The 13,298-nt window shown below is 39.1% G+C and overlaps 1 protein-coding gene across 2 annotated transcripts in view; it reads left to right on the forward strand.

The window, feature by feature from the left end:
• The window catches only part of CKAP2L (cytoskeleton associated protein 2 like), a 17,231-nt gene extending 4,558 nt beyond the window's left edge, over nt 1-12,673 (forward strand). Inside the window, exons 4-5 of one of the 2 annotated variants that reach the window (XM_042981988.1) lie at nt 7,533-7,716; nt 12,600-12,673. In XM_042981988.1, coding sequence (XP_042837922.1) covers nt 7,533-7,716; nt 12,600-12,601 — 186 coding nt within the window. In that variant the 3' untranslated portion in view covers nt 12,602-12,673. Of the gene's footprint in view, nt 1-1,325; nt 1,452-7,532; nt 7,717-12,599 lie in introns of those variants that run through there. The other variant, XM_042981989.1, reaches the window with a different exon arrangement.
• The last annotated feature ends 625 nt before the right edge of the window (nt 12,674-13,298 follow it).

A 13,298-nucleotide genomic window follows, 5' to 3' on the forward strand; every position in this document is an offset into this window, starting at 1 on the left:
CTAGGTTATGGATAGAATAGTAAAGTATTCTCAAATTTCCAAGGTTTAAATGGGAGAATTTAGCCTTCTGAAAAGCTGCGTATAACATCATTAGACCCTGTGAAGGAAAGAAAATGTATATAAGGCAAAATTGGTACATCATGATGTGAACAGTTGGGAGTCACTGGGTTAGACTTCTACTTTATGCAGATTGGGTTAGTGTAGCATGCAAATCTTAAAGGAAAAACAAAACAAAACAAAAAACCTCATTCAGAGTTCCCAGAGGCTTCTCTAGAAGCTGACAATACTGTATACCTAACTATCTTTTTTACCCAGCCGTGAAGATAAAAATTAAGTGGGAAAGGCAATTATGAAATAGGAGAAGCTAAAAGGACTAGGCAAATAATAGTCATCATGACAATTGTATAATGCCTTACAATTTATAAAACATGTTTATACCTAATTGTAATAGCTAACATTTGAGTGCTTATTATCCAGATACTGGGCAAGATACTTTATACACAACATCGTAAGTAATAATCAAAACAACCCTATAAGAAAGGTGGCCTTATGATTTAATGTCCATTTACCTTTGAGAGTAAAAGGAGGTACTGTTATGTTGGACCAACAGCCATAAATAAAAACTATCTTGTGAAAACCAGGACGTTATGACACCCTTCCCAGAAGATACATATCATTATTGTTATTCTCATTTTACAAATGAGAGGACTGAGGCTCAAGGAGATGGAGTACTTTGCCAAAATGATATAACCGGTAAGAGTCAGACTTAAGACTTGAACAAAGTTTTTCCGGCACACTCTTACTGCAGTGCTTCTACTTAAAGAAACACACAAGGTTTTTCATTTTCTGTTCGTCTCTGGCAGTTCTAACATATTGAACCAAGATTTGAAAGGATTCCTTGGAGCCATGCTCTTAAATTTACTGAGAAATAGTAATGTATAATTGTTAAAAACTGCCTAGGTCCAAATGCTAACTCCTTCATTTTCCAGCTAAATGACCTTGGGCAAATTATTGAACTTTGTCTGTAAAATGGAAATAATAGGAGATATCTCATAGAGTTGTTTGAAGAGATTGAGTTAGTATACATTGAAATACATTGAGAAATGTCTACAGACTGGGATATATGTTCCTCTGGAGGTACATAAAGTATCTCCAATGGGTTCACAGTTTAACAGAATCAGCTTCCAGGTCCTCAACTTCCACATACACTTTTGCCTAAAATTGATTTGTAGAATGTGCCTCACATACAGTTTCTCCTCTCCCACCTCCCTTGTCAATATCATCCTTCTACCATTTTTCAGTTCTTTCTTTCTCTGCTGTTTTAGACAAACCACTCACCCTTCATCCCTAATCTCAATATGATGCTTTGCCCTGAGATGGGAATGCCTACAGAGTACAACGTCAAGGGACAATAGTGAAATAATGCTGTCGATGTTGAGAAAGTCTTTCAATTCAGGTGGCTTCCAGTTTTTTACACTCAACATTGTCATCTAGTAGAACATTAAAAATAATTTTTTGCTGAGAGATCACTGTGATTTTTAGCATATGCCTCTAGATGAGTTCAAAGAATTGACTACTACTTACTGGCTGTGACAAAACATCTTCTATTCTCATGAACTTATTTTTTAAATTTTAATTCCAGTATAGTTAATATACAGTGTTAAATTAGTTTCAGGTATGCAATGTAGTGATTCAGCCATTCTATATATTACTCAGTGCTCATTAAGCCAAGTGTACTCTTAATCTTCACCTATTTCACCCATTCCCTCCTTACACCGTCCTCCCGTCATTAACCGTCTGTTTGCTGTCTGTAGTTAAGAGTCTGGTTTTTTTGGTTTGTCTTTTTTTTCCTTTGTGTTGTTTCTTAAATTCCACATATGAGTGAAATCAGATGGCATTTGTCTTTCTCTGACTGACTTATTTTGCTTAGCATTATACTCTCTAGATCCATCCATGTTGCAAATGGCAAGATCTCTTTCTTTTTTATGGCTGCATTATATTTATATACACTTCTTTATCCATTCGTCTATTGATGGACACTGGACTGCTTCCATAATTTGGCTTTGGAATTTATGCTGCAATAAACATAGGGGTGCATATATCCTATTGAATTAGTGGTTTCATATTCTTTGAGTAAATACCCAGTTGTGTGATTACTGGATCATATGGTAATTCTATTTTTAATTTTTTGAGGAACCTCTGTACTGACTTCCACAGTGGCTGCACCAGTTTGCATTCCCACCAACAGTGTATGAAGTTTCCTTTCTTTCCACATCCTCACCAACACTTGTTGTTTGTTGTGTTTTGTTTTGTTTTGTTTTGTTTTGGTTTTGTTTTATGTTAGCCATTCTGACAGGTTGCGATGATATCTCACTGTGGCTTTGATTTGCATTTCCCTGATGATGAGTGATATTGAACATCTTTTCATGTGTCTGTTGGCCATGTGTCTTCTTTGGAGAAATGTCTGTTCATACCTTCTGCCCATTTTTTTTAATTGGAATATTTGTTTTTTGATGTTGAGTTGTAAATGTTCTTTATGTATTCTGGATACTAACCCATCTACTTAGTAATGTGAATAAATTTTCTCAATGTTTTTATTTAAAAAGAAAAAGGAATAAAATTGATGCAGACCTCTGTCTCATTCCAGCAACAAATGTCTCCCAATGAATACATAAACTAATTATAGGGATGGGGAGGTCCAAGCAACTCATTAAGAGATACATTTCTATTTCTTTATGAAAAAATATTTTCCTTTTCATGTTTAATGATTAGTGATCAGGGTGCCTGGGTGAGTCAGTTGAGGGTCTGACTCTTGGTTTCAGCTCACGTCGTGATCTCATGGTTGTGAGTTCAAGCCCCACATTGGACTCTGTGCTGACAGCATGAAGCTTGCTTGGGATTCTCCATCTCCCTCTCTCTCTCTCTGCCCCTCCCTGACACACGCTCTCTCTCTCTTTCTCTCTTAAAATAAATAAACTTTTAAAAAATAATAATAATAATAATTAGTGGTCAAAATCAGTAACATTTATCTTCTTTTGCTGAATTAGTTCTAGTTATGGCAAATACAAATAAGATAAATTTATAAACATATGCATATTTGTTGAGAAGTATGATAGGGTAATGAACTATATACTGCCAAGCACAAAAATCTAGGAAAGAAATTTTGTGGTGAACTGGAATGAAAATATACCAAAAGAATAAAGGAAACGTGTTACATTTTCAATTTTAAAGAAGTATGTTTGTACAATTTTTTAAAGGGATTATAGTATCAAATTTCATTTTATCTTAAGATGTCAATATTGACAGTGTGCCTGAAATTGCATCTTTTGCAACTATTTAAACTAACAATGAAAAACTTTAGATGTTAACTCTAAAAAGTATGAAAGGGTACAGAGTTTGTCAAAATTATTTTGGGGGGCACCTGGGTGGCTCGGTCGGTTGGGCGTCCGACTTCGGCTCAGGTCACGATCTCACGGTCCGTGAGTTCGAGCCCCGCGTCGGGCTCTGTGCGGACAATTCAGAGCCTGGAGCCTGTTTCAGATTCTGTGTCTCCCTCTCTCTCTGCCCCTCCCCTGTTCATGCTCTGTCTCTCTCTGTCTCAAAAATAAATAAACGTTAAAAAAAAATTTTTTTTTTAATTATTTTGGGCATGTATGAACAAAAATGCTTGAAAAACACTGATGAGATAAGCTCTACAATTTCTCCCAGCCCTACAATAGCCCTTATTTCATCATATCATCATTTTTTGTGCGTGTATCTTTTCTATTAGCACTCCTCAGGGACAGGTGTCTTCTCCTCTCATCTTTGCATCCCCTTAGAGTCTGGCACTGTGCCTAGTATACATTCATAAGTCTGTCTTGATTTAAACCCTTGTCATATATTGTATGTTGTATATTTTCTCCCTCCCCTGGCTTCATATGTCCAGAATAAAGTGACCAAATTCAATTTGAATCGATTGTTCCTTCTTGTACATTCTTTAATTTTTTTATCATTTTGATCCATCAATTCTGAAGTAAGTTGTCAGAGACCAGGAGTTAAGACACTGAAGTTCTAGCTCCAGCACTGCCTCTAACACCCTGCCTGACCTTGGGCAACTCACTTTCCCTCTCAAGTGAAGGGGCTCAACTTAATGATCTCTAAAATTCCAACCTTGGGGGCACCTGGCTGGCTCAGTCGGTAGAACATGATACTCTTGATGTCAGGGTTATAGGTTCAAGCCTCATAGTGGGTGCGGACACGACCTAAAAATAAAATCTTAAAAATAATAATAATAAAGTAAAATTCTGACCTTAATGGTCTGTATTTGCATACTGATTGCTGGCTCTTCTGTCAGCCAGATGACTCTTCTAAGCCTAGATTTTCTCTCAGTGTAGTACTTAAAACTGCAGACCAGTTCTACCACTTACAATAAATTAGCAAGGCCAAGCTAATCTAAAATAAAGATATAAAATCTGAACAAAAGAGAAAATACTTGCAAGTCATATATATGATAAGGACCTACTATCCAGGATATATAACAAACTCTTGCAGCTCAACAATTAAAAAACAACCCAACTTTAAAATGGACAAAGGATAATCATAATAATAATCATAATAATAATAACATGGACAAAAGATCCAAATGGACATTTCTCCAAAGAAGATATACAAATGGCCAATAAGGACATGAAGAGATGCTCCATATCATTACCATGAGGGAAATGCAAATAAAAACCACAATGAAATACCACTGCATACTTACTAGGATGGGCATAAATCAAAAAAGGCATAACACTGGGGCGCCTGGGTGGCTCGGTCGGTTAAGCGTCCGACTTCGGCTCAGGTCACGATCTCACGGTCCGTGGGTTCGAGCCCCGCATCGGGCTCTGTGCTGACAGCTCAGAGCCTGGAGCCTGTTTCAGATTCTGTGTCTCCTTCTCTCTGTGACCCTCCCCCGTTCATGCTCTGTCTCTCTCTGTCTCAAAAATAAATAAACGTTAAAAAAAAAAAAAAAAAAAGGCTTAACAAGGATTAGGGAGGATGTGGAGACATTAGAACCCTTATACAATGTTAGTGGAATGTAAAATGCGACAGCCACTTTGGAAAACATCTTAGAAGTTCCTCAGAAGTTAAACACAGGAGTTACCATAGGACCCAGCAATTTCATTCCTAGGTATATACCCAAGAGAATTGAAAACACATGTTCACACAAAAGCTTATAACAAATGTTGATAGCAACATTTTTTTATAATAAATAAACTGTAAAAAAAAAAGATTTTAAAAAATAAATAATAAAGTTTATTATTGAAAAATAAAGTGGCAAAGACTGATACATCCTACAATATGGGTAAGTCCCAAAAACATTATGCTAAGTGAAAGAAGCCAGAAACAAAAGGCCACATGTTGTATGATCCCATTACATGAAATGTCCAAAATAGGCAATCTATAGAAACAGAAAGGAGATTTTAGTGTTTGCCACAGTTTGTAGGGAGAGGGAAATGAGGAGTGACTTTTAACAGGTATAGGATTTCTTTCTGGGGTAATGAAAATATTCTGGAACTAGACAGTGATGATGGTTATACAGCCTTGTGAATATACTAAAACCCACTGAATTATACACTTTAAAATGGTGAATTCTAGGATCACCTGGGTGGCTCAGTCAATCGAGTGTCCAACTCTCAATTTCAGCTCAGGTTATGATCCCAGTATCATGGAATCAAGCCCCACATCAGGCTCTGTGCTGAGCATGGAGCCTGCTTAAGATCCTCTCTCTCTCCCTCTGCTCTTTTTCCCCTCGCTTGCTCTCTCAAATGAATGAATGAATGAATGAATGAATGAATAAAAATGATGAATTCTAGGGGATGCAAATTATATCTCAATTAAAAAAAAGAGAACAACTAAGGAATAGCATATGTTTGGAAACATTGATACCATATCCCTGCCTCTTCAGTAAGCAATAATGGAGAGATCAGGGGTGGATGTAATTGTTGGGGCTCAAGGAGTAACCCAGCTATAGCCATGTGCATATACCATCCATCTCTCTGGCTCCCACTTCCAACCCTCCCCTATTTCACCCCAGCAACACTGCCCTACACATACCATTCTAGAGTGAACATCTCTTTGCCCTTAATGCCACATGGTTCTGGTTACAGACTTTCTTTACACACTCACAAAAGTTCACATAGTAATTCTCAACAATATTACCAAATCAAAAATAAAGAGTGGTGGGGTGCCTGGGTGGCGCAGTCGGCTAAGCGTCCGACTTCAGCCAGGTCACGATCTCGCGGTCCGTGAGTTCGAGCCCCGCGTCAGGCTCTGGGCTGATGGCTCAGAGCCTGGAGCCTGTTTCCGATTCTGTGTCTCCCTCTCTCTCTGCCCCTCCCCCGTTCATGCTCTGTCTCTCTCTGTGCCAAAAATAAATAAAAAACGTTGAAAAAAAAAATTAAAAAAAAAAAAAAATTAAAAAATAAAGAGTGGTAACTCTATCACTCCCATATCTTCCCCTAGAGAAGTATAATCTACAAATCTCTGCCAAATTCTCCTTTCTGAATACTTGTTTTCAATGCAAATACTCTAGAATCCACAGTGGCTTGCTCCTATTATCTATCATATCAATTCTTTAATTTTTTTTTTTACATTCATTTAGTTTTGAGAGACAGAGACAGAGCACAAGTGGGAGAGGAGCAGAGAGAGAATGAGAAACAAAATCCAAAGCAGGCTCCAGACTCTGAGCTGTTAGCACAGAGCCCAGAGTGGGGCTCGAACTTACAAACCATGAGATCATGACCTGAGCCGAAGTCGGATGCTTAACCAACTAAGCTACCCAGGCGCCCCACCATATCAATTCTAAACTCCCCTCCCTTGTTTTTGAAGTTCTCTATAATCTATCCCTGCCTTTCTTATCCAGGATTAAATCACATGGCTGAAACATTTACTTGTTAATAATGTAGAATCTAACCTTAAAACCCTGTCCTGACTTTACAAATATGACTTTCTACTGAGATGAGAGATTTAATTGAAAACTGTTCCAAAGTGTCTCCGGCCTCCCAGCATCTACCACTTACCTATCCTTGCCACTGATATCCAGGGACAAAACAAAGGTTCTTGAGTAACACTGTGACCTTTACAAAGGCAATGTTGTTTAAAAAAAAAATAAAAGTATAGCAATACACTCTACTACTAGGAGGAAGTTGAGAGACACCCTAACATAAGTTTATTATGTATGTATTTTTCCAGAGTCCCTAGAAGGACACTTCATTTGAGACATAATGAGCATTCAGCAAGTACTTGTTCAATTGAGGCAAATTTGTTTTTTAAACAGCAATTTTTGTATGTTCACTGCATCTCTGCTTAATTCTATCAAGCTAAAATATTCTGATATATTTCTAATAGGAGTTCAAATTATAAAGATCATCTGTTAGCTAGACTATATTTCCCAGATTCAGCTTTCTTCAATGAAATTCTAAGTAAAATAACTATTTTTTTTTTAATTTTAAAAGCAATGAACTATTGTTATAAAATTTACTTTTTGATATTTTTCTTTGTCTTTTTAGACTATTGTACCCAAAAAGAATGTTACCAAGTATGTTGCTTTGCCTGTCAAAGCTACAAGACCCATCAGCACTGAACTCCAGCCCCGACCTACCAAAGGCCCAGGATCCCAGAAGCCAAAGTTGGAGCCACCAAAACTTCTGGGCAAAAGGCTGACTTCAGGATGTGTTTCTTCTAACTTAAACTGTAAGCCTTCCAGCAATAGTCAACAATACCATGAAGAGGGATCATCCACTACTGGTGAACTGCCTACAGAAACTATGGGGTCACTTAATATACAGGAACTGAAAACTGCAAAGCAGCAGGTAGCAGATCAAGGAAATACTAAGTGTGCAGACTCTGTGGACTGTAACCATGTTGAAAATGAATCCTTAGATAGCTTTCTAAAAGAGATAAACAAAGAAAACTTGCCCCAAACCTTACTAGACTCTGAAAGGAAGTCAAATCCTGAATTATGGACAATATGTAAGCCAAAGACTAATTCTTATAATCAAACCAAGAGCAGTTTGGCTCCTAAACAAGCCTTGGGCAAAAGTTCTGGGAATAGTGCTTTTCTGAAAGACCGAGTTAATAAACAATTTGTTGGAAAAACACAAATTAGGATTCCACCAGTAAAGTCACAGCAACTCTCTAGAGGAACAAACCTTGCAAGACCAGGAGAAAAGCTCCCAAAGACGGCTCCCTGTCACTACGTTCAGACCCTTAGTAGGACTCAAACATCAAGGAAACCAGTGGTCAAGGACATAAAGGATATAAAGGTTAATAGGGATAAATACGAAAGACCAACAAATGAAACTAAGGTACAGTCACACACTGTTACTGAACAGAAAGTAAAACACACCAAACCCCAGACATGCCCTAGCGTGCTTCCGGGAGGCTGTAACAACAGACATCCAAACACTAGGCAAGATCAGAAATCCACTCAACCTTGTTGTAGATCTCGGACATCATGTGCACTACAAAAATCAAAAGCCATAAGTCAAAGGCCTAATTTGATAGTTGGCAGTTTTAATTCAGTCGTTCCAAGCACCCCTAACATAACAGCAAATGGAACCAATGGGAATAAATGCAGCAACAGCTGTCAACAAAAAGCACAGATTTTGGACACCAAGTTGAAAAAGACTCTTCCCCAGAACCATTTTCTCAATAAGACAGCTCCCAAAACTCAAGCTGGTAACAAAACCATACATGGAGGAAGAGTCCCAAATGGGACCCAAACTAATCCAAATATTAAGAAGAAGATCACAGCAGAGGACCGAAGGTACTTTGCTTTATGTCCATGATTTTGCAGTTTTAGATGATTAAGCATATTGACCATCAGGAATACTCAGTCAGGACATAGGCCATAAATAATGGCTTCTGAGTAATTGTTAGCTACAACCCTACAAAAAAGATTAGAAGCAAATACAACAAGTACTAAGACTTGGTAGAGCTGGGTGGTATAGACAGGTGTTATAAATTATTCTCTGTAATTTTTTGTATACTTGAAAATAATTTATTTTTTAAAAAGATATTGAAACAAAATGGTTGAATAAGAAATAGGAGTTGCAGGGGCACCTGGGTGGCTCAGTTGGTTAAACCTCCAACTTCGGCTCAGGTCAGGATCTGATGGTCCATGGGTTCAAGCCCCGCATCAGGCTCTGTGCTGACAGCTCAGAGCCTGGAGCCTGCTTTGGATTCTGTGTCTCCCTCTCTCTCTCTCTCTCTGCCCCGCATCACACTCTGTCTTTCAAAAATAAACATTTTTTTTTAATTTTTTTTAACTTTATTTAGTTTTTTGACAGAGAGAGACAGAGCATAAATGGGGGAGGGTCAGAGAGAGGGAGACACAGAATCTGAAACAGGCTCCAGGCTCTGAGCTATCAGCACAGAGCCCGACATGGGGCTCGAACTCACGGACCACGAGATCATGACCTGAGCCGAAGTCGGCCATTTAACCGACTGAGCCACCCAGGCGCCCCAAAAATAAACATTAAATAATTTAAAAATTAAAAAAAAAAGAAAGAAAGAAATAGGAATTGCAGATGTAGCCTACTCAACAAGTAGCCTGCAGGGACTGAACAACAATAGAAGAGGGCAAAATAGGAGGAGCCTGAGTAGTGAGTTTACATAGCTAGGAAGTGGGGAGTTGGTAGTCCCTTCTGAAGCAGACCAGTGGTTAAATCCAGAAAAGTTATCAGGGAAGAAGGAACAGGAAACTTCCATGAGTGTGAGCAGGCCAAGTTTTGGAAAGTAAGCTAAGACAAAGAAGAAAATCAGTTCACATACAGAAATCAGTATCTCTGGGTGCTGGGGGTTAACATCAACATGCATGATGCTTGAAACCAAGCCAAAGGATTTCACACTTCCTGCCCAGGACCAGACATAGTCTCATAATGTGGTGACCCTCCCAGGAGAAGCACCTATGTATTGGAGTAGACTTCAACTTGGTTGGAGTAGAAAATAGGGAGATTCCTGACTGACAAGGGTGAAAAGAACATGTAAAATTAGATGGTAGCCAAAGAGTACAGCAGGGTAAAGTGAGGGCAGGATCTGTTCTCTGAATACAGCCCTGAACACCACCAACAAGCTCTCTGCCCTCCTGAAGAGACAGAAAATAAACAGCTTAATTTAGGATGATGCGATTGAGAGAGACTGGGCTGACTTCTTTAGATAGAAGAGAAGGGTTAGGGAGGTACTTTTCAACAATGACGTCTGGTCTAGGAAAAGGATAGTGACAAAAAGAAGAAGGATGACCCTTCTAAGCAAAAAGAAAACTGAGTACAAAGACCCCAAGCTGGTGAATGAGGAAGTCACGGTCCCTCCCATGCAGTTCGTAGTCTAGACCAGACAATAGATGATGGGTCTTAAGACAGTGTGTGGAATGCTGACCACATTTGATTATACAAGAGGAATCTGTGGAGAGCGATAGATCACTCACTCATTGCTGGAGTGTTCCTTGAGCACCTACCATGTGCTGGGCATTGGGAGATACAGTGGTGACCACACAGTCACAAGTCTACCTTAATGGAGCTTTTTCTCTGATGTATCTATGGAAAGTGCTAGAATAATAAAATCATAGCATTGAGGTCCTGGGAATAAGTTGACTTTAGAAAAGGTAAGTTCCCTGTTCATTCGTGATTGGGAGGAAGGCTGAGATCGGAAGAATGCCAGGAGCATAAGGGAAGCACATGCCAAACATCTCAGCTTCTGTCATTAAGTAGGTGGTTCGCATGTAGGTGAAGCGGGGCAGTTGGAGCTGAAACAAACACTATGAATTGTGCTCTGGAGTCAAGGAAACAAGAAGGTTAATTAGTTATTGACATTTGGGAAAAACAAAACCATAAGGTCAGAAAACAGATTGGTGGTTACCAGGAGCTGGGCATGAAGAGCAGGGTTGACTACCAAGGAGCATGAGGACATTTTTGAAGGTAGTATATCTTCATTGTTGCTATGTTTACATGACCATATGCATTTGTCAGAACTCGCAGAACTGTACATTTAAAAAGGTGAATTTTACTGTATGTTACTGAACACTTGTGTGTTCTAGACATTGCGCTAGGCACTGGGACATCCAAGGTTTCTGCCTTCATGGAACTTGCATTCTAGTGGAGAAGACAGAAAATCAACACATTGATGAAACAGACAGAGTAATTACAGATAATTACCTCTTCAAGAAGGTGTCATTTGAGCAGAGGACTGAATAAAAATGATACTACAAGACCTTGAGGCAGGCATGAGCATGGGTCAGGTAACTGAAGGGTTACCAGAGCTCCTGGAGGGGAAGAGTAAGAGGGAAAGTGGTATGACATGAGTTCGGAGAGGCACGGAAAGCATGTTTAATTTTATTCCAAGAGGCGTAGGAAGTTCCTGGCTGTGACTCAGTCTGCTTCACACTTTCAAGATCACTCTGGCTACTGTGCACACGATGTATTTGATAAGGGCCGGAGTGGAAGCAAGGACATGAGTTAAGAAGGAGGCTGCTATAGCCTTTCAGGCAAAAGGTTAAAGTGATATGAACTAGGATGATAGTAGTAGAGCTAGAAGCCTGTACCATGATGTGTCAGGTGTGGGGAAGAAAGGACCACTCAAAGACCACTCCTAGTTTTGGGTCCTAGCAGCTGGGCAGATTGGGGCACTGTTTATCAATGTAGAAAAGACTGTTCAGGAATAGGTTTGGAGATGACAATCAAGAGCTTTGTTTTGGACAGCATTAAATTTGAAATGCGTGCCAGACCTCAAATACAAAATAGCAACTAGGCACTGGGTTTTACAAAGCTTGGGGCTCTTTGTAAACCTCTGGGCTGAAATGTACATCTGTGAGTTATAAACATGTAGTAATGTAAAGAAGCTGAAGAGCCTACATTCAAATGCTTAAGTCTAAGGTCTTGGTGCCTCCCCCAACAGCAGTCTGTTGGCTGCTTAGAAGCGGGAGCAGAGAATGTGGAGAGTGAAGGAGAGCAAGGATTCAGACATGGCACCATCGGAGACTAGCTACTTAAGAGTCCTGAAATTAGTGATCTTGTTTAGGAACAAAGGGGTTATGTGCGGTGATCTTGTTTAGGAACAAAGGGGGCTAAGGAACTGGGCAAAGTGGGTCACTCTGGCCAAGACCCTACTGAGGGCAGAGTGCAGGTTTGGTGGGTCAGGTTGAGTGGCTGATAGAGAGCTTATGGTGAGAGAAATGGAGTGCTGAGTTCATCATCTCAGAGCTAGAGGGATGTCTTAGTGCCAGAGGTAATATACAGGAGAAATGAAAATTTCTAGAGAAAACTAATGAAAATGAAAAAAAAGAAAAAGAATGAAGAATAATCATGAAGTTGAGGAATTTGAAGACTGAGATACTAGCCACCAGTAATCCTAGTAATCCCTCTGCAGTCTGCCTTCTGAAGGGTAGGAGCAACCAATGCTGCCATTACCCCTTTGGAAATTGTTTTTAATTCCATTCTCCTGACTCTGTATGTTGTTGAAGGTATGTAGTGGTACTCCATTCATGCATACCTTATACTCTGGAAGTGTGACTATATACAAAAAGAAACCTAAAGCATTTTCCCACTCCACTCCACCCCACCCCTTTAATTTTATGACAGGAGACAACTGGAAGAATGGCAGAAATCTAAGGGGAAAATCTATAAACGGCCTCCTATGGAACTTAAAACAAAAAGAAAAATAATAGAGGAAATGAATATTTCGTTCTGGAAGAGTATGGAAAAAGAAGATGAAGAAAAGAAAGTACAACTTGAACTGTCCAATAAAATTAACAACACTCTGACAGAATGTCTGCAGTTCATTGAAAGGGTGAGTATAAGTAAGCTCCCAAAGCTTGGCCGGCAGTCTTAGAGTTTTTAAACATTTTTCTTAAATACGGTGTAAGAGAGATAACCTCCGTCTAAGTAGAAATTCAGCTGCTCTTTTTATATAGAAGAAGAATAGCACTAATAATAATGGCATGCATTTAAACAATAGCTCTTGTATGCCGGGCACTGTTCTAACACTTTACTTATATTATCTCATACAATTATCATAATAACTATTACCATGCCCACTTTACAAATGAAACTGAGGCACAAAGAAGTTGGAAAACGAACCCAAGCAGTCTGCCTCTGGAGGGATCCAAAGGAGTTTTGCCTTTTTTCGCCATCAAGGTCAAAAAAGTAAATATTTGACATTTGGATATGAAGCTGAAGTCAAAGTCAAGGTCATGTGTAAAATTAGATTATCCTAAAGACTGGGTGGCTGTAAATGGCATTGAAATTATATCTTGGATTCTGCGATAAGGATAAAGGAGA

This window comes from Panthera tigris, chromosome A3 (genome assembly GCF_018350195.1).
Source record: "Panthera tigris isolate Pti1 chromosome A3, P.tigris_Pti1_mat1.1, whole genome shotgun sequence".
Classification (NCBI taxonomy): Eukaryota; Metazoa; Chordata; class Mammalia; order Carnivora; family Felidae; genus Panthera; species Panthera tigris.